General features: G+C 44.5%; 6 protein-coding genes and 1 long non-coding RNA gene across 12 annotated transcripts in view; 3 read left to right on the top strand and 4 right to left on the bottom strand.

The window, feature by feature from the left end:
* The first annotated feature begins 3,864 nt into the window (after positions 1–3,864).
* On the top strand, positions 3,865–4,754 carry LOC6596477. Its single transcript, XM_002021485.2, has 2 exons — positions 3,865–4,097; positions 4,152–4,754. The coding sequence occupies exons 1-2, from the start codon at positions 3,896–3,898 to the stop codon at positions 4,739–4,741; spliced, it is 792 nt and encodes a 263-aa protein (XP_002021521.2). The 5' UTR covers positions 3,865–3,895; the 3' UTR covers positions 4,742–4,754.
* Positions 4,755–4,836: 82 nt separating this feature from the next.
* LOC6596476 (uncharacterized protein At4g17910) lies at positions 4,837–6,658 on the bottom strand. Its single transcript, XM_026987462.1, has 3 exons — positions 6,489–6,658; positions 5,535–6,430; positions 4,837–5,476 (listed from the first exon to the last, which is right to left on the bottom strand). The coding sequence occupies exons 2-3, from the start codon at positions 6,424–6,426 to the stop codon at positions 4,848–4,850; spliced, it is 1,521 nt and encodes a 506-aa protein (XP_026843263.1). The 5' UTR covers positions 6,427–6,430; positions 6,489–6,658; the 3' UTR covers positions 4,837–4,847.
* A 3,004-nt stretch (positions 6,659–9,662) lies between these two features.
* On the bottom strand, positions 9,663–10,658 carry LOC113565399. 2 transcript variants are annotated; one of them, XR_003408581.1, is made up of 3 exons: positions 10,412–10,658; positions 10,008–10,347; positions 9,663–9,951 (listed from the first exon to the last, which is right to left on the bottom strand). It is a non-coding gene; the product is annotated as an uncharacterized LOC113565399 (long non-coding RNA). The 2 variants fall into 2 exon arrangements; XR_003408580.1 differs by having other exon boundaries at positions 10,008–10,344; positions 10,412–10,656.
* A 180-nt stretch (positions 10,659–10,838) lies between these two features.
* On the bottom strand, positions 10,839–12,843 carry LOC6596522 (EGF domain-specific O-linked N-acetylglucosamine transferase). Of its 2 annotated transcripts, none has more exons than XM_026987279.1 (3): positions 11,638–12,840; positions 11,370–11,581; positions 10,839–11,312 (listed from the first exon to the last, which is right to left on the bottom strand). In XM_026987279.1, exons 1-3 carry the CDS (start codon positions 12,598–12,600, stop codon positions 10,919–10,921), a joined length of 1,569 nt encoding a protein of 522 aa, XP_026843080.1. In that variant the 5' UTR covers positions 12,601–12,840; the 3' UTR covers positions 10,839–10,918. The 2 variants fall into 2 exon arrangements, with proteins under 2 accessions (XP_026843080.1, XP_026843081.1); XM_026987280.1 differs by having other exon boundaries at positions 11,188–11,293; positions 11,638–12,843.
* A 1,481-nt stretch (positions 12,844–14,324) lies between these two features.
* On the top strand, positions 14,325–20,322 carry LOC6596521 (probable phosphorylase b kinase regulatory subunit beta). 4 transcript variants are annotated; one of them, XM_026988066.1, is made up of 11 exons: positions 14,325–14,401; positions 14,463–14,629; positions 14,895–15,247; positions 15,310–15,657; positions 15,713–16,261; positions 17,552–17,587; positions 18,034–18,138; positions 18,197–18,769; positions 18,829–19,445; positions 19,505–19,777; positions 19,855–20,322. In XM_026988066.1, exons 1-11 carry the CDS (start codon positions 14,382–14,384, stop codon positions 20,141–20,143), a joined length of 3,330 nt encoding a protein of 1,109 aa, XP_026843867.1. In that variant the 5' UTR covers positions 14,325–14,381; the 3' UTR covers positions 20,144–20,322. The 4 variants fall into 4 exon arrangements, with proteins under 4 accessions (XP_026843867.1, XP_026843868.1, XP_026843869.1 ...); XM_026988067.1 differs by lacking the exon at positions 17,552–17,587 and adding an exon at positions 16,722–16,748; XM_026988068.1 differs by lacking the exon at positions 17,552–17,587 and adding an exon at positions 17,195–17,209 and having other exon boundaries at positions 19,855–20,143.
* Positions 20,323–20,510: 188 nt separating this feature from the next.
* LOC6596520 lies at positions 20,511–20,984 on the top strand. Its single transcript, XM_002021479.2, has one exon. It carries the CDS (start codon positions 20,530–20,532, stop codon positions 20,887–20,889), a length of 360 nt encoding a protein of 119 aa, XP_002021515.2. The 5' UTR covers positions 20,511–20,529; the 3' UTR covers positions 20,890–20,984.
* Positions 20,985–22,022: 1,038 nt separating this feature from the next.
* Positions 22,023–27,939, bottom strand: part of LOC6596519 (piezo-type mechanosensitive ion channel component) — a 32,423-nt gene continuing 26,506 nt past the window's right edge. Inside the window, exons 21-31 of the mRNA XM_026987152.1 lie at positions 27,355–27,642; positions 26,674–26,709; positions 26,246–26,404; positions 25,560–25,698; positions 25,138–25,499; positions 24,928–25,074; positions 24,728–24,872; positions 23,733–24,666; positions 23,170–23,674; positions 22,967–23,108; positions 22,023–22,900 (exon numbers count right to left, since the gene is read on the bottom strand). Coding sequence (XP_026842953.1) covers positions 22,703–22,900; positions 22,967–23,108; positions 23,170–23,674; positions 23,733–24,666; positions 24,728–24,872; positions 24,928–25,074; positions 25,138–25,499; positions 25,560–25,698; positions 26,246–26,404; positions 26,674–26,709; positions 27,355–27,642 — 3,055 coding nt within the window. The 3' untranslated portion in view covers positions 22,023–22,702. The remainder of the gene's footprint in view (positions 22,901–22,966; positions 23,109–23,169; positions 23,675–23,732; positions 24,667–24,727; positions 24,873–24,927; positions 25,075–25,137; positions 25,500–25,559; positions 25,699–26,245; positions 26,405–26,673; positions 26,710–27,354; positions 27,643–27,939) is intronic.

Below are 27,939 nucleotides of genomic sequence, written 5' to 3'. Positions count from 1 at the left end.
TTGGCAAAGTCGTTCGTAGAGAATATGTATCCGAATCGGGTAGGGATATCAGCGCAACGATATACATCTTCCTATATCTTACCTCTCCGGTGGCGTTCAAGGCGTTAGACAAATGCAACAGACGCAAGCCTCAGAGACCTGGCAGAAACAATTGCCAGTGAGCCGGCTAGGACTCGGGGAACTCCCCAAGTACCTTTTCACACATGAGCGCGCAGAGGCAGAACAGAGCTGAGCTGGAGAGAATACAACAGACGTTGGTGGATGGGTGAATGAGGGCTGCTGGGTCTCTCCTCCCCGAAGGCTGTTGTTGTAAATCACAAAGTGAAACCGAAACCGTTAACGTGTTGCGGTTACGGTGCTGACTCTGTCGTGTGGCAAAAAGGGACACACACAAAATCAGAGCACACAGAAGAAAACGAGGCAAGAAGAGCTGAGGCAAGTCATTCCATTTGTGCGGCTTTATTAAATGCGTCACAGGGGAGGGGAGAGGCAGGAGGCAAGAGGCGGTCTTAGGTTAGGCAACGTTGGGGCAATGTCCTGTCTCGGATTTTTTTATTGCGATTTTTTCGCAATGTTTTGGGTCTTTGTGTGAGTTTATCAAACTCCTTACATTTGTTTTCCTGCAAAATGGGGGAAGTGCCGCCCTGCCTCGGCCGACAGCAAACTTTTCTTATTTAATGATTGCTTTTAGAGAGCACAATCGAGGGGGAAACCAGGCCTGGTTTCGCATTTCAGCTTGAGAAATGTGAAATTGTTCCAATTCCTTATTTTTTCCTTCTTCCGCCCTGCTCGCATGGCCAAAGATTTGTCAATTCTTTGACACAATGATGCATAACGTTATCTGAGATTTGCCGACTAAAAAACAACATCACCCACAACAAAATCAGATTTCGAGAATTAATCTTCTTAATGTTTGGGCCTCGTAGCCCCGAGTACTAAGTAGAATGCTTAGACCTTGAAATCACTTAATGCGATTGCCTCAAGGCCTTATACGGGGGAGCTTCAACAGCGGGTCGCTAATTGCAGCACTCTTACTGTATGCACCTTGACGACGGGCATGGGTACTCGTATCTAGGAGACGAGACCCAATGCACTCTGGGCGGGATAATCACATCAGCTTCCGCACGATTTAACAGCAACGCAATTTTGACGAGAACAAGACGGCGACCGTGTCCGTTCATATGGCAACCGATTGTCTGCCCCTGCATGTCCATCTCCAGCTCACACTTTTACTACACGGTATTCGTGGATACAATGTACATACATACGATATTCTGTTTGTGCATTCATAAGTGGTGTCTGTAGGACGCACTGTCCGACACAATGCTGTACGTTCTAAAGAAATTAAGATCTGTTCACTGCTACATGTAAGGTCTATTGAACCATCTTCTATGCTAAGGAACAAACCTAGTTCCCCTACAGCTCTAGTCCCTTATGAAATTGGGATCTGTTCCAAAGCTCTGTGCCTAAGGGGTCAGCCGTAGTGTCCAAACAATGGTCTGTTCCGGTATATATCTCTCTAGCGGTCATGGAGTATCCCTAAATTGAGATAAAAGGAATTCTATAAGTGAGTACCGGGTATCCCATAGCCGGAGTAGTCGACTGCCGCGTTTCAACTTGTCATACTTCGTTTTTCTCAACACTTTTTTGGCCTCGTATTGATTGCTTGACAATTGCGCAATTTCGCTCACTAAAAGCATTTCAGAAGTATTGCACACTGGTATTCGAATGGCGGGTCGGAGGGTGCGTCTGTGGCCCGCTGCCATGACGCATAAGCTGCGATAAAAACTGTTGTTCGATAAGCATTTTGTTTGCCCTAAGATGGGAGTTGTTATGGAGTCTGTTGCCCATCGCAAGTCATGAGCTCTTGTGGTAATTCAGGGAGAGAGCTCAGTCAGGAAGGGGAAGCCATATCAAATCAATAACTTTGTAAAGTTCTATGGAAATGCTAACAATTGTACGAATGTGCTTACTGTTTGGGGGGAAATGACAAGGCTCTACAGACCTAATACGAGTATACAAGAAGAATTTTATGCTGCTGGTTTGACGATAGTTAATATTCTAGTAGAGTACTGACTGTATTAATCGTACCAGAGGTTCCCTATGTTAAAGTGCCTTTGAATAATAAACTAGAAGAAAGTCTAGTTCTTATTCGTTATATTGCAAGCTCATTCTACACTTCTATAATTCATTCAAAAACTTGCTTCTTTGTTCCCAATGAATGCCCGTCAAAGTATGATTTCTGTTTTGTCGAGTGTGGACTGCCATTTGAATGCCTGGATCCTGGCTTAGTCCGACCCACACGCCCTCCACTAACATTCTTTCAAATACACACATGCACACAGTCATAATATTCATTATGAACGGCTTAAGCGATTTCCCCTGGGCCCATGCTAAGCCTCTTCACAGTGATTGCAGCTCCCATCCAAACCGAAACCCACTCCGAAGACCACCCCCACATACACTCGCATGGAGACACTCATGCATATGCACAGATACATTTCCTCCAGTTTTATATATACTTTTTTATGAAAGCCCTTTTGAATGGAATCCGATTTGAGGCAGTGCAAAAAAATTACTTGTCAGCAAATTGGCAGGCCGAAAAATGAACGAAAAGCAGGAAAACCAATTCTCGGCCTGATTGTTGGCCACATCAATCAGATGGAGCCATCCCCTCCTAATGCCTGTCATGTTTTACATACAACCGAAAATGAGCGGAAAACATGAAAATAATAATTAACGGTCATAATTCTTGTCTGCTCGGCACGTGAATGCTCAAAATGGACATCATTGTTAGCTCCTGCCTCCGCTCCCCCGTTTTGCTAATGAAAATAATCTGTCATCAAAGCCGAAAAGCCACCCTATGTGCGAACAGGTGGGCCCACTGCCCCCTGCCTACCCCCTGCCTAACCTCTGCCTGGCCGCGTTCCCTGATATATACACATGATTACAGTGACTGCCAACTATTAACTCAGCATAAATTGTGGGCGTGTGAAAGAAGGGTTGAGACTGGGAGAGGGTCCACGATTGCTGGACGGAAATTGCATTTGTGCGGGTCCAAATCAGATAAGATTCAGCGACGACGTCCTCCGCCAGGATATGACATTAAAAGCGCATCAAAGCCAGGACTGATTCCACGAAGAGGTTACTCATCCAGGCGCTTCAGGGTCGGAAACTGTTGCCGTAATTACATTCGAGGCAGGAAAAACCAGAAGAAATTTGATACGAGTTTTGTCAGGCCGAAGAAGAGATACTCTAAGCGAGCATCACTATTCTTAAAAACGCTCCACCTGATTTTAATAGAACATATTTTAAAGATTTTACAATTGTTGATAGATTTTAGGTTTTGAGGATAGGTTTTTCGGGTCTATTTCTTGTTTTGTAAATATATCTTCTGATCCTCTGATTAAGGCTGTAGCGTCGTGTCCCACGACAGTTGCGTCCACATAAGTTATGTGACAAAACCGAAACACCCTCAATTGCCATTTCCGCCTAAAATAAGAAGCTCTTTCCTGGTCATTTGCGCCCACTCAGCGGCTGCTGCTCGGGCAAGTTCCCCCCAAGGCTCAGCCTTGATTTGGCCTTTGTTTGCGCCATTAAATTAAATATCCCTGCCCAGTAGCTCGACCTTTGACTGTATGCTCATCCCATCCTTGGCTCAATGCAAGCAATTTCTGTCATTTCCTTAATAGAAATCTTATCTTTTGTGACGCCCTCGTCGTGTTCTTGAACTGGTCCTGCGCCTAAGCCGGATATCGCACCTTTGACATCTGCCCTTTGCCACCTGACGGAGCAGGCCGGGCCCAGTCAATCATTCTACACAACTGCCATTCAGAAAAAGTATTTTGGGAAATAATGAAGTAAATTTTTTATTACAATAGACAAGAAGAAATCGATGAGCACTATGAACTATCTATCCCCGACGAGCACCGGCAGCGATTTTGGTTCAGTCTTGAGGTTCCAGAAGACACTACAGGCGCCGCTCTACGATTTGCTGGGACCCTATCCAGATGAGATCATCATGGCGACGTTGGATCGTATTCTATACTATTCAGGGGCTACTAAGGTCATTCGAATGCTGGCAATGTCTGTTTGTGGTAGGTGACATTTCTTTAACAATTCCCTTTTGAGTATTAATCATGCATTTAAAGCCCCAGAAGGCGACACGCCCGACAAAGAACGCGCCGCGACCAGCTGCGGCTCCGTTCCAAGTCTAGTTTGTCCATCTACCTCGGCCGTGACCTGCTGTTCTTGGCCTCCCAGCAACTGTAGTTATCGGAAAGTTCCGTCAACTCCTTGCAAGCAGAAGCCGTCCTGCATCAAGAGAGCCAGCAAAAAGCCATCATCATGCTGCAATCGGTCCACCTCCTCTTTACCGCGCCGACGGTCTCCGCGAGTGGACTTTTGCAATCCCGTGGATGACTTCGAGCCGCGAAAAATAGGCGGCGAATGTCTTCTTGGCGAGCGCATTAAGGAATCGCTGTCAACCTGCGCCTTAACTTGTGCGCGACTGAAGTTGAAGCTCTCGACAAGAGCCAGCTCTGCGCCGTCCAATAAGAACAAGTGGCTGTGGACGAAACTGGTCAGCGCAAGGGATGGCTACAAGGTGTACGAGGTATTCAAGGAGTCTAATGCCGAGCAAGACCCTTCCCAGATCGTAGGCAAGGGATCACCCGTCATAGTATTCCTGGTCTTGCCCAATGGGTATATTATGCCGTTTGAGTCAATCTCCACGGATTAGTTAATTGGCACGTCACATCCGTCTGTTATGCTGTGGCGCATCCAGCAGCATTCTACGTTAAACTTTTTGCAAAACAATTGGCAAATTTATATTTATTAACAGACTTCTAAGCGATCCTAATACGCTTTTTATGCATAATAAAGACCATCATAGAACAGATCAGCACATAAGCGAGCAGTATAAGGACGGACTCAGAATTGGAGCGGTTATTGGGGTCGAAAAATATGTTGACCATTCCCGTGAAGAAGTTGGACAGCAGGAAGTAGCTCAGACCATTCATGTTTAGGCTCTCCACAAAGGTGGGCAGGGAATTGGCTGTTTCTTTATGACAATCTCCAAATGTGGGCCGCGTCTGCACAAAAGCCAGCTCAAAGAAGAACGCACAGTTAAGGATGATTACCACCGAGATGAACAAAATCCATATCACATATCCAAAGTTGAATGTGACCCGAGCTATGCCCGAGAGGAAGGCACTAAGGATTACCATAACCCAGAGAACAACCGCGATCAGGAGGACTCGCTTCAGCTTTGAGCACAATTGTGTGTAGGTAAGATGATCCTGAGAGGTGTACCACTTGCCGAAGTAAATGCTGAACAGGTAAAGGGCAACGCAGCCGGGTAGTGAGCTTAGGCCTTCTCGATTGGAGCTTAGGAAGCCAAGGCGCGGCACAGTATCCGACATCACATAGTCGCATAGACCCAACTGCAGCACAAGCTCGTGCATAGAGAGAATGCCTAAGGGAGAGGAGAAAATTATTGGAGATTTGCTAAGAACATTCTCAATCGTACCTACCCATAGCCAGTCCTAAAAGCTGTAGATCAGAGTTAGCCAGAAGGCTGCATAGGCTGCCAAATAGTTTGGTCAGTCCCAGAATGAAGAATGCGTTCATATGTATACCATACTCGTGCACATCGTGGTTATAGTTGATCATCGATATTACGGTGGTGCGGCCCAGACCCAAAAGCAGCAGAGGAACCACCGCCCTGGGCAGCTTTTTCAGATCGGTTAAATTGCGGGCACGATGCGACACCAAGCCCATTGTGACTACAAAAATGCCAATGCCCATGTCCATCGCAGAGGCCCCAAACGTTCGACTCTTGCGGAACCGGACTGGAAAGACTGGGAAGTCCACCATCAGGATAGCAACACTCGTTCCACAGTTGCAGATGGCCCTTAATAGGGTGAAGACCAGAGGGCGCTTTCCCACCTCATACTTCGTGTTTCTCAACTCAAGCTCTCGCCGTGGACGGAGATACCATACGAGTGCCAGGAAAGATACTATGGAGTACATGTGAAAGAAATCACTTCCAACCGTGAACACAATAACAGCTGGTATAGCAACAAGCATGTACTCCAGAAGGAATCTGCGCGTCGACAGCCTCGGTAGATGCCCGCAAAGCATGCGGGAAAGTACGAACCCGATCATCACCGGGAGCGTTGTAATAAGGCTATCCACACTTTCTATTATGGAATTCCATGACTTTTTATTCAGTACTGATACCTCTTGATCCACGCTTAAATATTGTTCCATTGGTCCCAATGCCCTGCATGTGTCTTGTCCCAAGTATATTTGGAATATGTGAAGGGGCGCTGACAAGTAGCACTTGGTAGATGTGTTACAGGCGTCATAGAAATAGTGAGAATCAGAGGCACCGGCAGGCGACGATGAGCTAGACCAGCTCATTATACTATAAACGTAATAAGATTGATTATAAGGGCAAACTTACAAACAATTATCACATTTACACAAAATTTGTTTCTGGTTTTATAAACTTCTGCTTCTGTCGCTGTGGCAGCTGAATATAATCTTTGATTACATCCAGAGTCTTCTTATCGGTGAAATAAATGCACAGAAATCTTCCGCTAGGATATTGCCGGGTTTGACTTGTTTTGTGGGTGTTTCGATTATTTCTCTTGTTTACTTGTTTTTGCTTTGACATCTGCTCAGTTTATTACATGGCAACTACACTGTAACTATACATTTCAAATCCACCCCTTTTGCTTAATATACCTTGGAAAACAAATTCGATTTGTCGTCAAGGTATATTGCTCGCCAAAACACGCCAAGGTTAGGACCAGAACGAACCCTGAAATTTGTCTTGGTCTTTTCGCCTGTTGTCCATACCTTTCAATAGTCCATTCAAAATTACGACTCATTTTTTCGTTGCAGGAGAGAGCAGCAGTGTGACCGTCTGAACCTCGGCGCCCCCTTACCCGTTTCGGTGGTGCCGGATCGGAACAATGAGCATGCGTGAGAACGCGCCAACAGCCGCTACCTTATTTATTTTTATGACCTACGACATTCGTAGGTGCATACATTACCGATATTGTCTTCGCTCCAGCACCATACTTTACTTCATCGGCTTTGACCGGGTAAGTTTTTCTTGCTTCCCCCCTTATTCATCTTTTCCATTGACTTTCGTTACCTTTATTTAAGCAGGTAGCCCTTTCCGGTGGCCAAGAATACCTCTTGCGTGCCGCGTGCCCGCTCCCATTGCCTATCAGGGACTTAACCTTTGGGTTTGGCCACTGCCAAAGCTCTCTTCTCGCCTTTCCATTCCGCTTGCCGTAGGTACCTCATCAGCGGGTGATTCCGCCGTAGATAGTCCTCTCGGAAGGGGCAAGGGATGTGCGTCTGGCTGGAATGCTGCGGGCCATAGCTATACTGTATCGCAAAGTAGACAATGTGGCGTCCAGTAAGCTGCAGGGACATAATGTCAGGAGCCCCCTCATTCATATGCGCGGATTCAAACGCTGGGCTTCAGCTTCGACACACGTAAGTGAATCATTATATAATTGTGTATATATTTTAAAATATATCTTTCTTCACAGAAGTCTTATGCACCCTACGCTACGCTGCCACAAGCTGAGTCCTATCAGATTTGTTCACGCCAGACGGAATCCTATTTAAGCATTACCGAGACGTATTCGAGGCAGACCGAGTGCTACCCCAGCAAGACAGAATAGTTTCCCAGAAGGACAGAAGCGCATCCCTTGCAAGATCCCGATCCTAACAGCAGCTGTCAACTTCCGACCTGGCTATCGACAACTATCTCAAGGACTTTGGCTATGGCAACCAAGGGAGGGACAATAGACAGATCTCGTTGCTGTTAGGTTTAAGGATACACAAGTCTATACATTTAGCTAATAGAAATAAATGTAATCAACTTGTTTATTTATTTATACTAAGTAAAGTTATTATAAATAAAACTACTGAAAAATCATCCTTGCTGTATCCTGTATTGGGGAAACTATCCCAACAACAAAAAGGCGTGGTATGCCCAGACAGGTTCACAAATAACGGAGAAAGCGACATTTTATTGATTGGGAAAATGTCCTTGATCCTTGGATAAGGACTCCATAAAATCAGCGAAATTTTTCCGATCACTGGAGGCCGTCACAAGATATAAATGTCAATAGAAAATACCCTTGATCCTTGGTCCTTGATAAGGACTCCATCAAATCAAGGATATTTTTCTGATCACGGAGGACCACGACATGCCCCGATTGGGCCATAAATAAGCGAGAAAACAAGATATATATGTCCGGAGTAAATATCGTTGATCCTTGGTCCTTGATAAGGACTCCGTCAAAACAGGGACATTTTTTCAATCACAGGAAGCCGTCGCATGTCTCGATCGGGCCTCAAACAACGAAGAAAACATAACGGGTTTGTAATTTGTTATTTTTGAATATGTAGTTCAAGAAATCACCGAAAGGGGCGCCACCGTACAAAACAAAAAAACTCGAGTCAAATGGCCAAAATCTGGATGGGATACCAGGCAAACAGAAATCAGCAGCAAGCAACTGTAGCAAATGCAAAAAACGGTGCATACTTTTGGGGGACCACAAATTTTAAAAAATCAGTTACCTTCTGCTGATTTCTGTTCGCCTGGTATCCCATCCATATTTTGGCCATTTGACGCGAGTTTTTTTGTTTTGTACGGTGGCGCCCATATCGGTGATTTCTTGAACTACATTTTCAAAAATAACAAATTACAAACCCGTTATGTTTTCTCCGTTATTTGTGGACCGATCGGGACATGCGACGGCTTCCTGTGATCGAAAAAATGTCGCTGATTTTATGAAGTCCTTATCAAGGACCAAGGATATCAAGGATGTCGATCAGGACGTGCGACAGCTTCCTGTGTTCGGAAAAATGTCCCTGTTTTGATGGAGTCCTTATCAAGGAACAAGGATCTAGGAACAAGTCATATACATATATCTTGTTTTCTCTCTTATTTGTGACCCGATCGGGGCGTGCCATGGCCCCCCGTGATCAGAAAAATGTCCTTGTTCCTTCGGAAAGGACTCCAACGACCCGAACTATACATATTTAGTTTTCTCGGCTATTGATGGCCTGATCGGAACGTGCGACGGCTTCCTGTGTTCGGAATAACATCCTTAATCTGGTGGAGTCCTTATCAAGGACCAAGGGTCAAGGATATTTTCTCCAGACATATATATCTGGTTTTCTCCCTTATTTGTGGCCTGATCGGGGAATTGCCGTGGCCCCCCGAAATCAGAAAAATGTCCTTGATCCTTCGGTATGGATGTCAACGACCCCAACCATACATATTTAGTTTTCTCGGCTATTTGGGACCCGATCGGAACGTGAGATGGCTTCCTGTGATCGGAAAAATGTCCTTGAATTGGTAGAGTCCTTATCAAGGATCCAGGACATTTTCCCCAATAAAAAATATTTAGTTTCTCCGCTATTTCGGAACCGATCTGAGCGTCCCACGCCTTTTTGAAATCGGGATAATTTCTCCAAAACAAGGATACAGCAAGGATGATTATTCAATAATTGTATTAAGAATAAATTAACTTAGTATAAATAAATAAACAAGTGGACAACATTTATATCTATATATGTATATTTGTATATATCATATATAACTACAATATACATATGTATGTATATTTAGACTTGTATATCCTTAAACCTAACAACAACGAGATCTATCCAGAGTCTAGTAGTCCGCGTAGCCACTCCCTTGTTTGCCATAGCCAAAGTCCTTCAGATAGTTGTCGATGGCGATTGCAAGGGATGCGCTTCTGTCCTTCTGGGAAACTATTCTGTCTTGCTGGGGTAGCACTCGGTCTGCCTCGAATACGCCTCGGTAATGCTTAAATAGGATTCCGTCTGGCGTGAACAAATCTGATAGGACTCAGCTTGCGGCAGCGTAGCGTAGGGTGCATAAGACTTCTGTGAAGAAAGATATATTTTAAAATATATACACAATTATATAATGATTCACTTACGTGTGTCGAAGCTGAAGCCCAGCGTTTGATTCGGCGCATATGAATGAGGGGGCTGCTGACATTATGTCCCTGCAGCGGACTGGACGCCACATTGAAGACTTAGCGATACAGTATAGCTATGGCCCGCAGCATTCCAGCCAGACGCACATCCCTTGCACCTTCCGAGAGGACTATCTACGGCGGAATCACCCGCTGATGAGGTACCTACGGCAAGCGGAATGGAAAGACGGAGAAGAGAGCTTTGGCAGTGTTCAAACCCAAAGGTTAAGTCCCTGATAGGCAATGGGAGCGGGCACGCGGCACGCAAGAGGTATTCTTGGCCACCGGAAAGGGCTACCTGCTTAAATGAAGGTAACAAAAGTCAATGGCAAAGATGAATAAGGGGGGAAGCAAGAAAAACTTACCCGGTCAAAGCCGATGAAGTAAAGTATGGTGCTGGAGCGAAGACAATATCGGTAATGTATGCACCTACGAATGTCGTAGGTCATACGTCGCAAAAAGTGCAGGCAAATCAGATCGCGAAAGCTTCCATAAATTAAATGGATAGAAGCTGAGCAGCCCTGGGACCTCACGCATGCTCTTTGCTCCGATCCGGCAACACCCAAACGGGTAAGGCCGCGCTGGTAAACTGATTTAAAGTGGGAAAATCACCAGATTGGCGCAGGACACAGAAATGTGAACACTTTCTGAAAGAAAATATATTTAATCACAATTCCTAACTAATTAAACCAAATTCTGTGGACTTACACCTTTTTTTGATCTTCACTTGGAATTTATATCAGCCTATAATCGAAGCAGTCAGCTTTTGAGCGTTTGCGCCACTTGGTCACACTTGTAATTTAAATAATACCGTTTTATTTTTTGGGTCGAGCAAATAATTCAAATAAATGCATTTGGATCACAAAAAGGAACTACAGCTCGTTGTGCTGCGGCATACGATTCTCTAGCGTATCTAATATATCTTGGGGAAAGTCCTTGTGAGTGCGTACTTCGCTGGCCGCTTGGGAAACCAAGTGCAAAAATTCCTCTACATCAAAGCGATAGTTTGTGAATTTTGCATGTGCGCCGCCTTCTGGATGATGACCCTCGTCTTGGGGGTAGACCAGTTCCCTCTGCTCCCAGGTACGATAGCGAACGCCCCGCAACCGAGCCAGATCCTTGTAGCAATTGGGATCCTCACAGTTGTACAGCTCAAAAATGCATGCCCAGTTGGGCAGGAAGAGTAAATGTGTCAGACCGGCGCCATGCATTCCAATCAGAATGTCTGTATTTCGTGTGATGGCCAACTGTTCGGTGAAGGAAAGCCTGCAAAGAGTGCACAGCTGTCAACAAAAGCATAAATTATATTTCAAAAATTGTTACCGCTCATAGGAGACGCGCTGGACCAAATAATCATCGTTTTCTTCCAGCTGAGACAGTAGATCCTGCTCATTGAGCACTTGACGATACTTTGTGCGACGCGAAAGATATGTTATTCGTAGTCTGCGTTGAGGCGGTTTGAAAGGAATCTGAAGGCGATGCAAAATGAACTCGGAGAAGGCGCGAAACAATCCGCTATTTGAGCAGCCCTGGATCTGTAAGAAGCAGAATATCAGTAGGTACATCCACATCAATAAACTTCTGTTTTTACTATGGGCGTATTGTAGAACAGCCCAAAGATCATGCGTGGCAGCAGCGGCAGCACAACGTTCCGAAAGCACACTCGCTTCCCCTCCAAATCACTCAAGGTCCAAACTGGTCGCTGGGAGAAGGCTTTGAACGTATCCCGGAACGGCGAGTCATATGGATAGGTCTCCCAAATTAGGATCTGAACATCGGTGTTAAAGGCGGCTGGGTGGGACTGGTTGACAAAGAGCGAAGCATACAAGTTGAAAAAGTCGCAGAAATGGTGATACATATTGTACGTAGCGTCAATTTTCATAATGAAAGTGGGCGTATTCACGACCAGGTCACACAAGCCACTCTCCAGCACGGGCTTCGGCAAGACTGCAAAGTTCCGCAGCTCAGGACCCCACGACTGCAGGGCAGATCCAATGTGTTCCATTTCTGCCGAGAGACGTGTTCGATTCAAATCACAGTGACCTAGCAGCTGGCCTGGACTCAGCACATCCATGTGGTAACGAATACGCTCCTCTCGCTGTGCCACGTCGCGGAGATCGAAGAGCAGATTTCGTCCCCGGCAGAAGCGGAGATATCGTGTGCATTCCAAGGAAGAGTCTGTTAGGTATTTGGGCATGCACATCGGAGTGAGCTCCATCAACTGTTGCTGTATGTAGCCGAAGTCAGCCTGGTAGTAGAAGGTCTGCACCTGAGCCTCTTTGCTTCGCGCCCATCCAGTGTGATCCCCGGCACAGTGGGGATTCTGAAAACGTGCTTCAGCACTACAATCTCGCTCGTGGCCCCAGCAGGCGGACGAGGTCGATCTGGTCGTGGCGTTCGACGGCAGCTGGTGTTTCAGTTTTGGAAATGTGTTGAGGTAGCGTATGAGATGATCGGACGGCAAATTCGGCAAAGACAACGTGTGCTTTGCGTCCGGAGTCGTTTGGGCCACGGCCAGAGACAGCAGCCCGTTGAGTATTAGCAGGAGCAGCATAACTTTAAGTACTTCGTTGCAGGTTTCGATTTCTAATCGCACACTTTCGCGACTCGATTTCACAGCCAGTGCCACATCGAGAGCATCTTAAACTGCATTTCACGGCCAACAATGGCAGCGGCTCGGTGTGATGATCTCACTCGGCAGCAGCTTCGTGGCGGCTGCGCAGCGTCCGTTAATGGATAAGATGATTATGATTAAGTTAATTCAACAGCAGCCGCCGCTGTCCATCATTGTGATGAAGAACACGGCCGAAAACCTGCTCTTAGACCAAAACAACAAAACAATTAGAGTTGCCAGATCTAGTGCAATATGTCAGTATTTTAAAGCTAGTTCTTCTTTTTGAAAATGTTCTTATATTTATTTTCAAGGATGTACCCGGGGGAAGAAGGAGAGGAAGCTATATTATATTAGCTCACTATTATTACAATTATTTTATTTATTTTTTCTATTTTTCATGTTTTCTCAAAAAAACAGCTATTTAAACCCGATACTCAAAATGAGTATTGGGGTATATTAGATTTGTGGTAAAAGTGGATGTGTGTAACGTCCAGAAGGAATCGTTTCCGACCCTATAAAGTATATATATTCTTGATCAGCATCAATAGCCGAGTCGATTGAGCCCTGTCTGTCTGTCCGTCTGTCCGTCCGTCCGTCTGTCCGTCTGTCCGTCCCCTTCAGCGCCTAATGCTCAAAGACTATAAGAGCTAGAGCAACGATGTTTTGGATCCAGACTTCTGTGATATGTCACTGCTCCAAAAATATTTCAAAACTTTGCCCCGCCCACTTCCGCCCCCACAAAGGGCGAAAATCTGTGGCATCCACAATTTTAAAGATACGAGAAAACTAAAAACGCAAAATCGTAGAAGATGACTATATCTTCTAGAGTGCAAAATCTGAACCAGATCGTATAATTATTACAGCCAGAATCACGAAAACAATTTCACTCTTTCTCGCTCTGTCTCACTCTAACACACAGGTTTCATGGTCGGTTTTGCCAATTGCAAAATATGAGTTCAAGGATCTCAGAACCTATAAAAGCCAGAGCAACCAAATTTGGTATCCACACTCCTGTGATATCGGACCTTGACCGTTTCCTGTCCAAATTTCGCCCCACCCCCATCCGCCCCCACAAAGGACGAAAATCTGTTGCATCCACAATATTGCAGATTTGAGAAAACTAAAAACGCAGAATCATAGATAATGACCATATCTATTAGATTGCTGAATCTGGATCAGATCAGATCATTTTTATAGCCAAAAGGAACAAATCAATTTGCAGTGGCTACGCAGCGCCCGACGTCACGCTCAGACTGATTTTCTGTCTCTCTCGCACGCACTCTTTGTCGTGTCGTTTAATATTAGCGGCGTCTGCCGGAGGAGAGCCATACTGACTTAGTATCGGGTATAACCGTAGAGTTGCGGTGTCCGCAGCAACTCACAACGTTCCCCCTCGTTTTCTTCTAATCAGCTGGTAGCATGGTATTTTCCATTACGCAAACTCGGCAGTGAAGGTGGCGATACTAAGCCATGTATTTGCATTTAAATTGATTGTATTAAACGCCAAACAAAACTGTGTGATGCGAATATCTCTATTTGTTTTAGCTTGTATATTCCGGTACAAGTGCTCATGAAGAATTTTATGTTTTTTGCTCTGACTCTTGATACATTTTAAATACCACAGCGCTGCCAGATGGTGAATGAAATCAGCTGTTAGGGAGGCAAATGACTTTTTTTTGACTTTGATTCTATTCTGCGGAACGGAACTGAAGAAAGTTACGATGCGGAATGTGCCGAATTCGTGAGTAGCGACTAGATAATTAAACAAAACAACTGATAGATGTTGAATATTCCTGTCCCAGACTCGGTCTCTCCGTCACAACACCAGGCGGCAGCTTGGGGGCTCCGGACAGTGGCATATCTACAAGTGGACGCCACAATAGTTTGGAGGATATAAATCTGGACCAGTTCCTGAAGACATCTAACTACGAGGACACTGTAAAGCAGCTAGACATTTACTATGGCATCGGTAAGCACTTTGACAGGAAAAGACATTATTTATATAACCTTGGAGCTGGCTGTAGGGCAGCCAATTGAGCATCAATTAATACCACCAAACGACGCTATGCTGACACGTCTATTAATAAGCATCGCGAAATGCCTTCGCTCCTCAATTGTAAACAGAATCGTTTGTTTATTTGCATTTGCTATCAGACAAACGCAAAGACGCTACCACTGCCACTGACATTTTGTAATAAGAGATAACATCGGAATGTAACACTCTCTCTCCACAGTAAAACGGCAGCTATTGCGCTATCAGAGCCCCATCACTGGCCTGTTCCCAGTGATGAGCACCGATCAGGTGGTGGGCTCAGTGCGTGACAGTGTATATTGCGCCTCCGCTGTGTGGAGCTTGTATCAGGCATACAGACGCATCGACGATGACCGCGGAAAGTCCTACGAGCTGGGCCAGAGCACTGTAAAGTGCATGCGCGGCATATTGGAGTGTTGGGTGAAGCAAGCCTCCCGAGTGGAGCTGTTCAAGCAGCGCCAATCCAACACACATGCCCTACACAGCAAGTTCCAGCTGCATACAGGCGAGAAGATCTATCCGGACGAGTTTTATAACCATCTGCAAATCGATTGCGTGAGTCGAATAAATGATTTACCCTGGAACAGAGGATTAAACAATTATATCTCTACGTTTAGGTGTCTCTCTATCTACTGTTCCTAGTCCAGATGATAACCTCTGGCCTGCAGATCATCTACACCCACGACGAGGTGGCCTTTGTCCAGAATCTGGTTTACTATGTGGAGCGTGCCTATCGCACGCCAGACTTTGGCATGTGGGAGAGGGGCTCCAAGTATAACAATGGCACGCCCGAGATTCATGCCTCCTCCATTGGAATGGCCAAGTCTGCCTTGGAGGCCATTAACGGATGCAACTTGTTTGGCGAGAAGGGAGCTTCCTGGAGCGTTGTGTATGTAGACATCGATGCTCACAATCGCAACCGCAGTATTTTCGAGACCATGCTGCCCCGTGAGTCCAGCTCAAAGGTAAGTGGATGCAGGCATTATCGATTTCTGTTCTCATAACTTACCTCCTGGTCAGGGCGTGGATGCCTCTCTGCTTCTGACCCTCTCCTTCCCAGCCTTTGCCTCACACGAAGATCGGCTCGTGGAACAGACTAAGCTGAATGTGGTCAATCGACTGCGGAGCAAAATGGGCTTTAAACGCTTCACCCGCGACGGTTTCCTTAGCAAGAACGAGGACAAGACGCGTCGCTACTATCACTCCGGTGAGCTAAAGGAGTTTGAGGGCCTTGAATGCGAATGGCCTCTCTTCTTCATAGCCATGATCATCGATGGCGTGTTCAAAAACAACAACGAACAGATCGAAGAGTTCCAAAATGATCTGCGCCGCTGTCTACGCACGGATGCCAACGGAGATCCTGTGGTGACAATGTACTACGCCCCCGATGGGGACGGCTCCTATATGCGGGCCCCATCACAGTCGCTCTTCCTTTGGGGCCAGTCCTTCTTCATCATTGCACAGCTGCTCACCGCTGGCCTCTTGCACATCAATGAATTGGATCCCATTCGTCGCTACTTGCCCAGCTATAATCGGCCCAGGCGAGCGGGTCGATATTCAGCCTTTCAGGTGAGTTGGAATCGGAGAGTGGTGGGGTAAAATTGTACGCTATGAAATATTAATTAAATTAATTATAACAAAGAAAGAGATTTCTTGAATTTCCACCATAAATTATTATTTTGGAAACATATTTCATAGCGTCGGGCTATTGGGTTTCCGATTTCCCCCAACGGCGGGGATCCTCGCTGCTGCCAGTGATGAGTTTTGTGTGTCTGCCGCTTGTTTTTGCGTTCGCCCCCTCCAATGGGAATCTTAGTACACGGTTTTGTTTTACTCCCTCAGTACTTCTCCTCAGTATGGGTTAATTGGCTCTTGATACTTAATTACTATTTAATTTGATCACTATCTACATTTTGTTCATTCTCTACTACTAAATACTACTGCTACCCCAATATATACACTCCAACAAAACCAACAAAATCGCCCATAAATCCAAATCGTACTCATAATATTGGTTCTGTAATAACAGGGCAAAGCAATCGATGATAAACACAAAGTAAGTAGATGTGTCTGCTTAATATCACTCAAAATTATAGATAAATTCAAAATTATATTCCACTAAATTACTCCTATGTGTATGATTAAATTATGCTTTTTAGATTAAAGACACTTCACACCACAATTCCAACACCTAGTTTATTTCTTGTGGCTTTCTTATCCAAATGTAACATGTACGGCAAGACACCTGATCGAAAAGGCATAACTACGACACGTCTAACGATCAACACGCACACACAAACACACACATTAATGATTATTGATTTGCCTAATTACTATTTTAGTATTGTAATATGTTTCTGTACTTTTGTTTTGTATGTATATAGCAAACAACTTCCTCTTCGGTATCTAAATCAAAAGTTTTTCTCTTTACTCTTTTCGGTTTCTTTTCCCTTTCTATAAATATATATTATTTAAAAACCAACATAAATACACGCTCTATAGGCTAAACCGGGCACTGTAAGTAATTTATCACCAGAACGTTGGGTTTCTTTACATATTTTGCAGTTCCTAACTCTTGTGTTTAACCTACGATCACTAGTACGATCAAGCTTGATTTGGTTTCATTTTGTTCTGAAGGTGTTTACACTTGGAAGGATGAGCGCCCAATTCTTGGGCCATTTCTTGCAGTGTAAAGATCTTTTAATTAAAATTATGTTCGGGGGCAGCGCTGGAAAATAAGTTGCACAAAAAACAGCTGCATTGCTTGAGCCCCTTAGAAACGTTCGCTACTAATTAATTGTCCTTGTTAAATATCCATGTATTCCTCTACTAAACAATAAACATACTATATGCCCAAAGAAACCACGCATTCCTATTATATTGGATGACAAGAAGGTAATTTGTGGTTAAAATGTGTACGAGGTCTAGTCTGGGCCCTCTTTAGGGTCAACAATTGGCATTGTTAATTGTACTGGAATTGATTTAACTGAAAGAAAGCTCCAAAAATTTTGACAAGAAATGTTCACTTAAGAGATCTGTCTTCTACTTCTCCTCGTATTGTATAATGAATACTTCTAAAATTGTAATCTAAATTATTCTTGGCATGTCAAATCCTATACCCATTGACTTGCACTTATTTTCCCTCCACTCCTTTCCACTCTTCACTTCCTGAACTCTTCCCATTTTGTGTGTTTTCGCATTTTGGCATTTGATTATGGAAAATTTTATTTGAATGTGATTAAAACCCAAGAACTTTTAATTGGCCTCATGCATCGTAACATGTTATTTAATCTAATGCTAAGGTCGTGCGTTTTCTAATCATTTTTCCGTAACCCCTATAGGGCACTGCCACAGATCTAGTGGTGCAGATTGTCTTGATTGCAGAATCCATGCGACTGCAGGCCATGATGGCCACCTACGGCATTCAAACACAGACGCCACACGAAGTAAGTCGATTACAATCTCATCCTACAGGTGAAAAATCATTAACTTTATTATTTCCAGGTGGAGCCGGTGCAGATCTGGAGCTCTACGGAGCTCATCAAAGTGTACCAGCATCTGGGAGTCAACAACAAAGTTGGCTTGTCCGGACGCCCCTCACGTCCAGTGGGCTCGCTAGGTACCAGCAAAGTGTATCGCATCTGCGGCATGACAGTGCTCTGCTACCCCTTGATTTTTGAGGTCTCCGACTTCTATCTGTACCGGGATATGGCGTTGCTTATCGACGATATCAAGACGGAGCTGCAGTTTGTGGGCAAGTACTGGCGATTGTCGGGCAGACCCACCGTGTGCCTGCTGATTCGCGAAGAGCACATGCGCGATCCACAGTTCAAGGAGATGCTCGACTTGCTGGCTATGCTGAAGAAAGGCTACTGCGATGGCATGAAAGTGCGTATCGGACGACTACAGAACCTGATCAGCAGCTCTTGCATTGAGCATCTGGACTTTATGAACCAGAGCGATCTGACGGACAACGAGAATGCTTTCTCGCAAATAAACCACGAGTACATTGGCTACCAGTCGTTGACGGACGTGCCCAAGGCATTGACCTATGTTGAGGAAAAGATTTCCGTGGCGGTAGGCGATTTTCCTTTTCACAAGTAGAATTTTCTGAGTAACCATTTTGGTCCTTTCAGCACTTTGACAGTAAACCCACCCCGGACATCATCCATGCCCTGCGCAACACCGATTCCATTTACTGCCTGTGCCAACTGTGGGGCATACTGCTCAACCGCGAGGGTCCTAACTTTGAAGTGAATGGCCTAAATGTTAGCACAGCCCTTACCCAACTCTATCATCGCGCTGGTTCACTCCGGTACTGGCGAGCTGTGCGTTACTGCTCCTCCCTACTCCACCATATTGTGGACTCCATCAGTCCGTTCATCACCACTGTCCTGGTGAATGGAAAAGAACTCACAGTGGGCATCATTGGCCAAAAGGAGACGGTGTTCGATAAGCCCATGACTCCGGCGGAGATTCAAAATGTCATGTACACTAGTGTCCAGCCCTACGATGTCATTCAGGCGGTGCTGCAACAGGAAGTTGTTTTGTATTGTGGTCGTCTGATAGCCACCAATCCATCCATGTTCCGAGGTATTCTTAAAATCCGCATTGGCTGGGTGCTGGAGGCCATGAGAATCTACTTGCAAATATCCGGACAGCAGAGCATCGACGTGGACAACCTGTCGCCGTTCCAGGTGCGCATCCTTCTGCAGAAAGTACTTACAGTCAGCGAATGGGCTGTGGAAGAAAAGTAAGTGGAAAACTCTAATTTATCCCTCAGGACATTCATCACATCTATTTGCATAACAGGCTTACCACGCTACAACGTCGTCAGCTGGAGGGCTGCCTTTGCCGTGTACCCAAACATTTCTATAACAAAATTTGGGAGATTCTTCAACGGACTCCTCAGGGCATTCTGACGCAGGGTCATCACTTGCCAGCGACGCCCACACTGACCAACATGAGCCGGGGCGAGTTGACCTTCAATTTGCTGGTTGAGGAGACCCTAATTTGCATTGACCGTCCGGAGCGGCGTCAGATAACTGTGGAGCTGCTGTGTATCGTGGCCACCATACTCAATCGGTAAGTGGCAGTCATCACAATGAACTGCATTTCCTGATCACTTCATGCCGGATTGATCAATTTTATATAATTTTCAGCAATCCTGAGCTGCACTTCAAACAAGCACTCGACTTGGATGGCATAGTTGCCGAGGCTTTCGCCATGTACTGCAAGGACAACAACATACATCATCCCCAGCCTCAACCACAGCAGGCCAAGCACGAGGATCTAGTTACGTTCTACTCGCTGCCCTATTCGGAGACTACAGGCTACCTGGCACGCGCTGCTGTCAACAAAGTTCTCCAGGGCGGAATATTCTCTACCAACGATGAAGATGTTCAACTCGATGGCGATCGCCTGCACGACGACAACTGCAAAGTGTCCTAAATGACACACAATTTTGCATATCTCCGTTACACTGACCCACCACTAGCTCGAATTTTGTGGCTAATTCAAATCTGTTCTCTTATTTAACTCGTCTCTCTGTGTCCCTCGCCCATTCGCCTAGTTCTTAATTAAATGTTATGTATACTTTGTTGCAATAATAGAAATTGTTACATGGCCGAGTGTTTGAGTACTAGTTAATAGGTCAATAGCACTGGGGGTGGAAACCCGTGCAAATGTGGCAGCTGGCTGCTCTAGGCCCTCAGCCCTGAGCTTGCTTTATGCAAGCCCTATCGATTGGGCCTTATGTCACGCACCCTTGGCTATAAAAGCGCTTGGCCGCGTCCACGCTCGGTTGATTTCTGAAAAAGTCTTTGCCGTGGAACATTATGCGCGCTCCAGAGTGGATGAGCAAAGAAATGGCACTTCTGACATTGAAATTGGAACGGTATAAGCCCGTGGGCAGTGGCTATAATCGCATCCAGTCTATCCGCCTGTCCCAGAGCGTTACTCAAATGCTGAACAATCCGTTGCCCGTCGTGCCTGCCGCTTCCACCACCAGATCGCCGCAGGATAGTTCCTTCACAACCCCTCGTCGACGTGGAGTACTTAGTCGCAGCAATTCCGAGTGGGAGGAGGTGTATCCTGCCGTCAAGTTGTGTCGTCAGCAGAGCACAGAGAGTGCCAGCAGCCTGGACAGTGAGCTCAAGTTCACGCACTACCGGAATTGTTCAACACGGATTCCCTAAAGGAGAATTAGGACTTTGGTTTTATTTTGCAATATTTGTGAATTTGTACTTTCTGCTGCTTTAAGAAATAAATTAATTATAATTAACAAATAATACGAGGATATTTGCTTTTATTAACCGAAACCCTCAATATTTATTTCACTGGTAACGATGGCAATAACTGCCAGAAGAAAGCGCATCCGCAATAGTAGAAGCAGACACCTTTCAAGGATGGGTACGGCATATTCAAGCCCGCTAAAGCTTCCAATTAAATACCGAATAAGATGTAAACGCTTCCTTCTGGGTGTTACGCACATCTACCTTCACCACCAGGAGCAAAAAATAAAGAGTATTTAATGGTACGTACCAGACACTGATGTCTTCCATAAACTGAAAAATAAAGTAAGATAATTATTGTTAGTACCAGCCCTTTATATGCGTTTCTCTTTATGCCTATCTAATACATATGTAAAATACATATGCAGATGATACGAGTACATACATATGTAAGCATATGTATATATCTTTAAGTCTTCCACTTTTCACTTTGACAATAATTGCCTTAGTATTCGTATTTTCAGTTATTACAATAAATTTGCATTCTTTTTTTTTAGTTCGTAAGTATTTCTTGTATTCGTTAAGTTTATAATGAAAAATTAAACACTAAAAAAATAGGTACACTTTATATACTACACATATACGATTTATGTCGTTCAATTCTTGGTACAAAAATTAATTGGTTTTTTCGGTTTACGTCGCTAATTAGATTTTAAGATTCACAATTCGAATTCGATTTAGTATATATAAAATAGCACATACAGATTTAGTTGGCGTGTTGTATAGTTACAATTATGTATGTATAAGAGATTGCCTGCTAGAGATATACACATACATACATATGTGGTTGATAAATTTCGATTCAAAGCCTACGCGCGCTAGCATATACGAATTTGATATGAATTTGCCTAGTAAATGGTCGCTGAAGCAAACGATATTTGCGTTCAATATAAAAATATATATGTGATGTGATATGCCTATAACTAAAGTCAACGCTCTATATAGTATTTGCAACAGATTCATACTATACAATTTACAATCTTTAACAAACAGTTCAACATATACATAATATCTTTAATCCATTTTGTAAAGGTCACACAGAGGCAACGTAGCGATTCGAAGCGATATTGGTAATTACAAGTTATTATTGTTTCGTATCAATATATAAAACATTCATTGTTGGATGCTTCAGTTTTGGTTAATTCTTTACACATACGGTTTTTGTAAAATGCTAAAATTCCCTGAATATGAGTTTTCATGATTATTATTAGTTTATCTTTCTTCTTCTTCATTGATGTACACATAATTTAGTATTAACTTAAATAAATTATTTTCTCTCTTTAGACAATTATAATTCACTAGTATTTTCATTTGTTTAACTATCAAACAGCAACACTTTTCGCTTACTTACAACTATAGACACTAGCGTATATGGTCGGTATTCGTAACACATACATACAATATGTACATACATTTTCTATGTATGTTAAAAATAGTTGGTGTACACCTTAGAACTTTTCAGTTTTACACATGGGCAGTACTTGTGACAATAAATCGAACTATCTGTAGGCCGTATAAATGGGTGATGTGTACTTTGTGTTTTGATTTGTGTTCGTCTGTACCTAGCTCTATGTCTAGTTCTAACTATATTCTTACTTTTACAAACGTTTTCATACAAAAAATGTTTAAAAAAAGACTATGAAACCTACGGTAACCCCATACGTACTATATACGTAGACCAGTTCTAGATTACTTAAGCGCTTGGGTTGGGCCTATGTTATTGTTGCTGCTGGTGTTGTTGGTGCTGCTGCAGCTGCTCTGAACGCCGCACGCTCATTGAGTCGGTGTCGGCATCATCGTCCACGTACTCCTCCTTGGGACGGGTCCACTTGATGAGCGTCTCGGGCGAACGGTACAGGAAGAGTAATTTGGCAAACAGATCTTCCTCCAAGGCGAATTCCAAGGCCTCGCGTACCTTAAATAGTTGACATTAGTCAGCGTGATATTTTTATAATTTTGTATGGAATGATGGGATCATTACCAGGTATATATCCAGACACAGCTGCAATACCCTATCTACATAGGGTAGATCCTCGAACATAATCTTTCGATTTTGTCCCCCAATGAAGGACTTCATGAAGCGCGAGGCCAATAACACGAATGTGGTGTACAGCCCAATTATGCTGAAAGAAGAAGATGTACATTTAAAACCTTCTTTCGGGGAGAAGATGTCTGTCAACTCACCCGCCAGCTGTGAGGAAGCTGAATGTCGATGGGAACTTCTTGTCGTTGAAGGTATACATCACAATACCGGAAGTGCAGTTGCTGTAGGCAAACTCCTTCAGAGTGGTATTGTAGAAGGTGTCATTGCAGAAGTCTCGTATTTCCCACCACAGACCGTTTGTCTCCTTGTCTCGATGCATTTTGATGACCAGAGGACGGTATTCCTCGTTCTTGGGACTCAGCACAGTGACCACAGCGGCATCGCCTGAGTTGAGCACCTTGATGAATTTTGGTATCATGGCAGGCAGCACTACTGCTTCTTCAAAGCTAGAGGTTCCATTGGTACTGGTGTCATTACCCGTTGGCTCTAAGTCGTGGGTTTCGTTAAGCATATTGATGAGAGCTGCACGTCCTTCAAATGTCTCGTCGAGGGAGATGGCATGCTCATCGCCCACAATTTCTTTCAGACCCTTGGCCGGAGCCTTCCGTGTAAGGGTGTAGGAGAAGCGGGCCTTTAAAGTATGATCTGAAAAGAGTATGAGTTTATTGATGTTTCCACCGCAAGCACGTGTCATCGATCTTACTATTTCTCAAATCATTCAGCAAACGCTGCCTATCTGGCGGTGCTATATTCCACAGGGAGGGCGAGTTCCCAGCCAACTTGACCGCCGCTACATCCGTGGCATCGTAGCCAGTGATAAAGGTCAGAGCCTGTTTATCCTTGATATAAGCATTAGTCATTTGCGAGTACATCGTGGGATCAATTTCGAAAATGCTATCGTAGTTGTTGGTGGTATAAATGGGGTCGTAGGGTCCAATTCGGATGGAGAGCGACACCTGGAAGGGCACATTGGAGGTGCCCACAGCATTGCCTAAGGCAAACAGACATAACGGACCCCAGATGCATATGACAATCAGCAGGACAATAGTGCCGCCCATAATCAGCTTCGAGATGGAAGCCTTTTTTTGGGCGCGCATGGCTGGGAAGTCGGTTTCCGACTGCCTGGTGCATCGTATGAGATATATGTTAGAGAAGATATCCTCCATCTTGAGCCAGTCGAAGATGGTCATGGTGCTGTCGATGCAGACCCAGTCGAGGATGGTGCGCAGCTCGTACAGGAACGGGATCTGCATGTATACCTTAAAGGCGATCATGTTGACCATCGAGAAGCCCTTGGTGAAAAAGTTGCCGAGAATGCGCTTGGGATAGCCCGACTTGATTTGATAGGAGCTCAGCAGCATGTAAAAGCACTTGATCACATAGAAGATGATCGGTGGCGCCAGCGAGTTGAAGGTACGCTCCGTCACCGCCGGCACCACGAAGAACATCCAGATATGTATGCCGATCACCGAGAAGAAATGGAAAATTATCTTGTTCACCAGGGCCTTGCGCAGATACAGCGCCCGATCGATGACAATGAGCAGGAACTGGACCAGCAGCATAATCAGGAAAGGTATGGGCACTTTATTCTCTGCCAGATATGTTTGCACGCCTTCATCGCTTTCTGTTTGCTGGGTCTGAGGAAGGAACAAGTTCAGTTAATTAATGTCGCAATGCCTGTCGTGTGACTTTACTCACTCCAAATGCTGTGAAGCCAAAGAGCAGCACAAAAAAGTTTATAAAATCGCACAGGAACATTAGGGCATACACGTCTGTGGCCAATCGAGATTTATGCACCAGACTAAAAAAGAACTTGTGCAGCGAGGAGGTGTACTTGGTTCGTCTGCAATGGAGGGGGTTACAAAAGGAAAACCTGTAGGTTTCTTGAGTATCCTTACTCTAGCTGATTAATGCCCGACTTGCTGTACTCGGGGGAGCCCGGCAACGATGCCTGGCTCACTTGCAGGCTCAACTTCTGGGCTGCATCATCGTTTAGCTGGCGAGAGTCGGGTTGAGATAGGTTGTCGCTGTCGTCTCGGTCATCGCTGCTTAAAGAAGAAAACAGTTTCAAAAGGAAGTTCAAGTTGCTGTGGACTCACTTGGCGTACATGCTGGCGGTGGGTTTGGCAAACTGCTGATCTGTGTCCTTGTAGCCTGACTTCCACAGACCTTGCGACTTGAGCAGATAGCGGTGCAAGAAGAGCACTAGCAACAGCATCAAGTCGTACACTGCATAGTGGGTCTTCATCTCCACGCCAAAGATCTTGGCGGCCGTCAAGGGCTGATTGGGCAGGTTGTGATAGTTCGCCCAAATTAGCTTGAACTGGAAGATACACTTGATCAGAACGATGGCCTGGGTGTAGGCAATTAGGGTGACCCAGAAGGTTTTCGTTGGACGAGGCAGTGACAGAGTGCCCCAGAGAAAGACCATTATGGGCAGCGGCAACGAGATGAGACTGGCATTGACGACCTGCAATGGTGAATGATCAATTTAGTGGGAAGTCCTGTGGGGAATATGATAGCCACTCACCTGATTGATGAACACTACTATGTAGCAAATCAGATCTGTGTTGGCAAGCAAGGCATACCACGAGGAGATCAGCACCTCCACTATAATGTGATGATCCCGCTGGGCAAAGTTCTCCTCCTCCAAGTTGAAGTCTCCGGCGCTGCAAGGGCACCAAGAAACATTACTACAGAGCTCTTCATTCAGATACCTGATATCTCTGAACAGGACTAGCAATTCGGCATGCTCGGTGCTCGGTGCTCGGTTTTTGGGATGTGTGCTCTGCATGCTACGTACATGCGAGTGCGTCGTGGGATTGAACTCATTGTGGAACGTGAACAAAAAACGCTAAAACTAGGGTTAATCCAAGCCAAACAACAATACATACTAGCAAAGAACACATAGGGATAGGTTTAAATCATAGCAGCAAAGACAACTTTGTGGGAAGGCAGACAGAGACAGAGTTAGATGCAATTACAATTACCAAGGGAAAGATTCGGGAAAGATATACACAGATATGACAGACAGATCATGATCTTCATGAGTGGAGTATGAAAGAGATTCAGATACAGATACAGATAGAGATAGAGATACAGATCCAGAGAGTTACAAACACAAACCGAACACACACCAACACATTAAAGGGGGTAAGGGCACATCAACTCTAAGGGATATGGGGACAACGCTTAGTTAGTGGGCGAGGGCAGTACCTGTCCACCTGCTCGTAGGACCAGTGCTTGCTCAGCGATCCCGAGCCACCGCCACCGCCGGCACTATGATGATTATAATAGTGTGCGCCGCGCTCGATGGAAGGCGCTTTAATGCGGATCTCGGGCAGGCCACAGTCCGATTTGCGACTGAGCATCGTGCTATATAGTGTACGACGCGTACATATTTTAGGCGATGCGTGAATGGGAGGGGGAGGAGAGGAATGGAATGGAATGAGATGTAGGTGAGGTTTACATATAGAAGAAATTACTCAAGTAATATTAGGAGATTTTAATAAGAGAGTCTCAGTCTTGGAGAGCAGACACGAGATCACACATATGTAGTTGTATGGTTTTGTTAGTCTTTGTTCTTGGTACTTAATGATCTTGCTTTTGGATTGCTTGTACGTAGTATGGTTCGATCTACTTACCCCTTGGCTGGCGGCGATGAATTGATCGATTGTTTTCTAACAAAACATAAATGTATTCGGATGATCGAAATGCGCGCACAAAAATGTAAATTGTAAGAAAAAGAAATTAGTAAGGATTTAGAATTAATATAGTTTTTAAGCATATATTCGATGGAAGATATCGATATAGTTTATCTCAAGCCAAATAGAAATCCGGAAACTGATTTTCTGATTTTTTAAATAAATATATAAATGAAGAAATATATTTATACTGGAAAATATATGGAAAAGGTGCAGGATAATAGAATGCAGCTTTTAATGTGTAAAAGTTCCAAAAGGAAAATTTTGGAGTTTTTTAATGTACAGGGCACGCTCGATAGAGTCAACGTATAAACGCCAAAACTACACAAATACTTAAAGCTTTACGTTTTTATAGGATTTCACATAATTAAGGCCGAGATATCTTTCAAAACGTTAACAGACTATGAAGCTTTCAGTTTTCTAAGAAACATTATGCAGGCATTATATTTAAATCAATATTCAAAGATACTTGAAGAGCATCTTTAATACTAATCCTAGAAAAAAGTTCCAGATATTTTCTATCTTTCTATAGGATCCATAGTTTATCATCCACTTTGCTATATAGTTATGTACCCCACGCACCCACGAGTTTAATGGTCTTTCAAATGTGGCTTTGGTTACCTAGAAATGGCTGCATCAACGGTATCTACGGGCAGTTCGATGATGTCGTCCACAGCACTGAGTCGACTGTGCTGAGGCTGATTCTGTGGCTGATTCTGTTGTACTGGTGTACTGGTTGTTGGTGGTGTCGGTGGAACTTGTGGTGATAGCGGTGTGGTTGTTGTATTCGTGTTTAGTGGGGTGCTTGTGGTTGTGTGTTCTGTTGCAGTTGGTGGAGTAACGATTGCCGGGGCCAGGAGCCGCCGCGGCGTGGACGATGAGGCGGGCTGCTCGCCACCACTCTCATTGCTGGCGTGACAGACGTAACATGATGGAAGTGGTGAGGTGGTGAGACATTGTTGCAGGTGTGTAGTTGTTGGATTCGAGAGAGTATCAAAGTATGTTGTGAAAGCAGGTACAGAATTCAAACACACGGAACACAAAAGGTAAACGGATATGCAAATAAAAAGAAGAGAAAGAATACAAAATAAATATTGAATCGAAATTGAACACAGCTCTTAAAAAACGCAAAAAGGATTTTAAAAATTCATTAGGGAAATAGTATAACTATGGGCAACGCGTCAAAAACACCCTACTCTATGGACG

The sequence above is a fragment of the Drosophila persimilis genome, unplaced genomic scaffold, assembly GCF_003286085.1.
Source record: "Drosophila persimilis strain 14011-0111.01,24,50 unplaced genomic scaffold, DperRS2 tig00000124-arrow-pilon, whole genome shotgun sequence".
NCBI lineage: Eukaryota > Metazoa > Arthropoda > Insecta > Diptera > Drosophilidae > Drosophila > Drosophila persimilis.
This window is presented reverse-complemented; position numbering and strand designations above follow the sequence as displayed.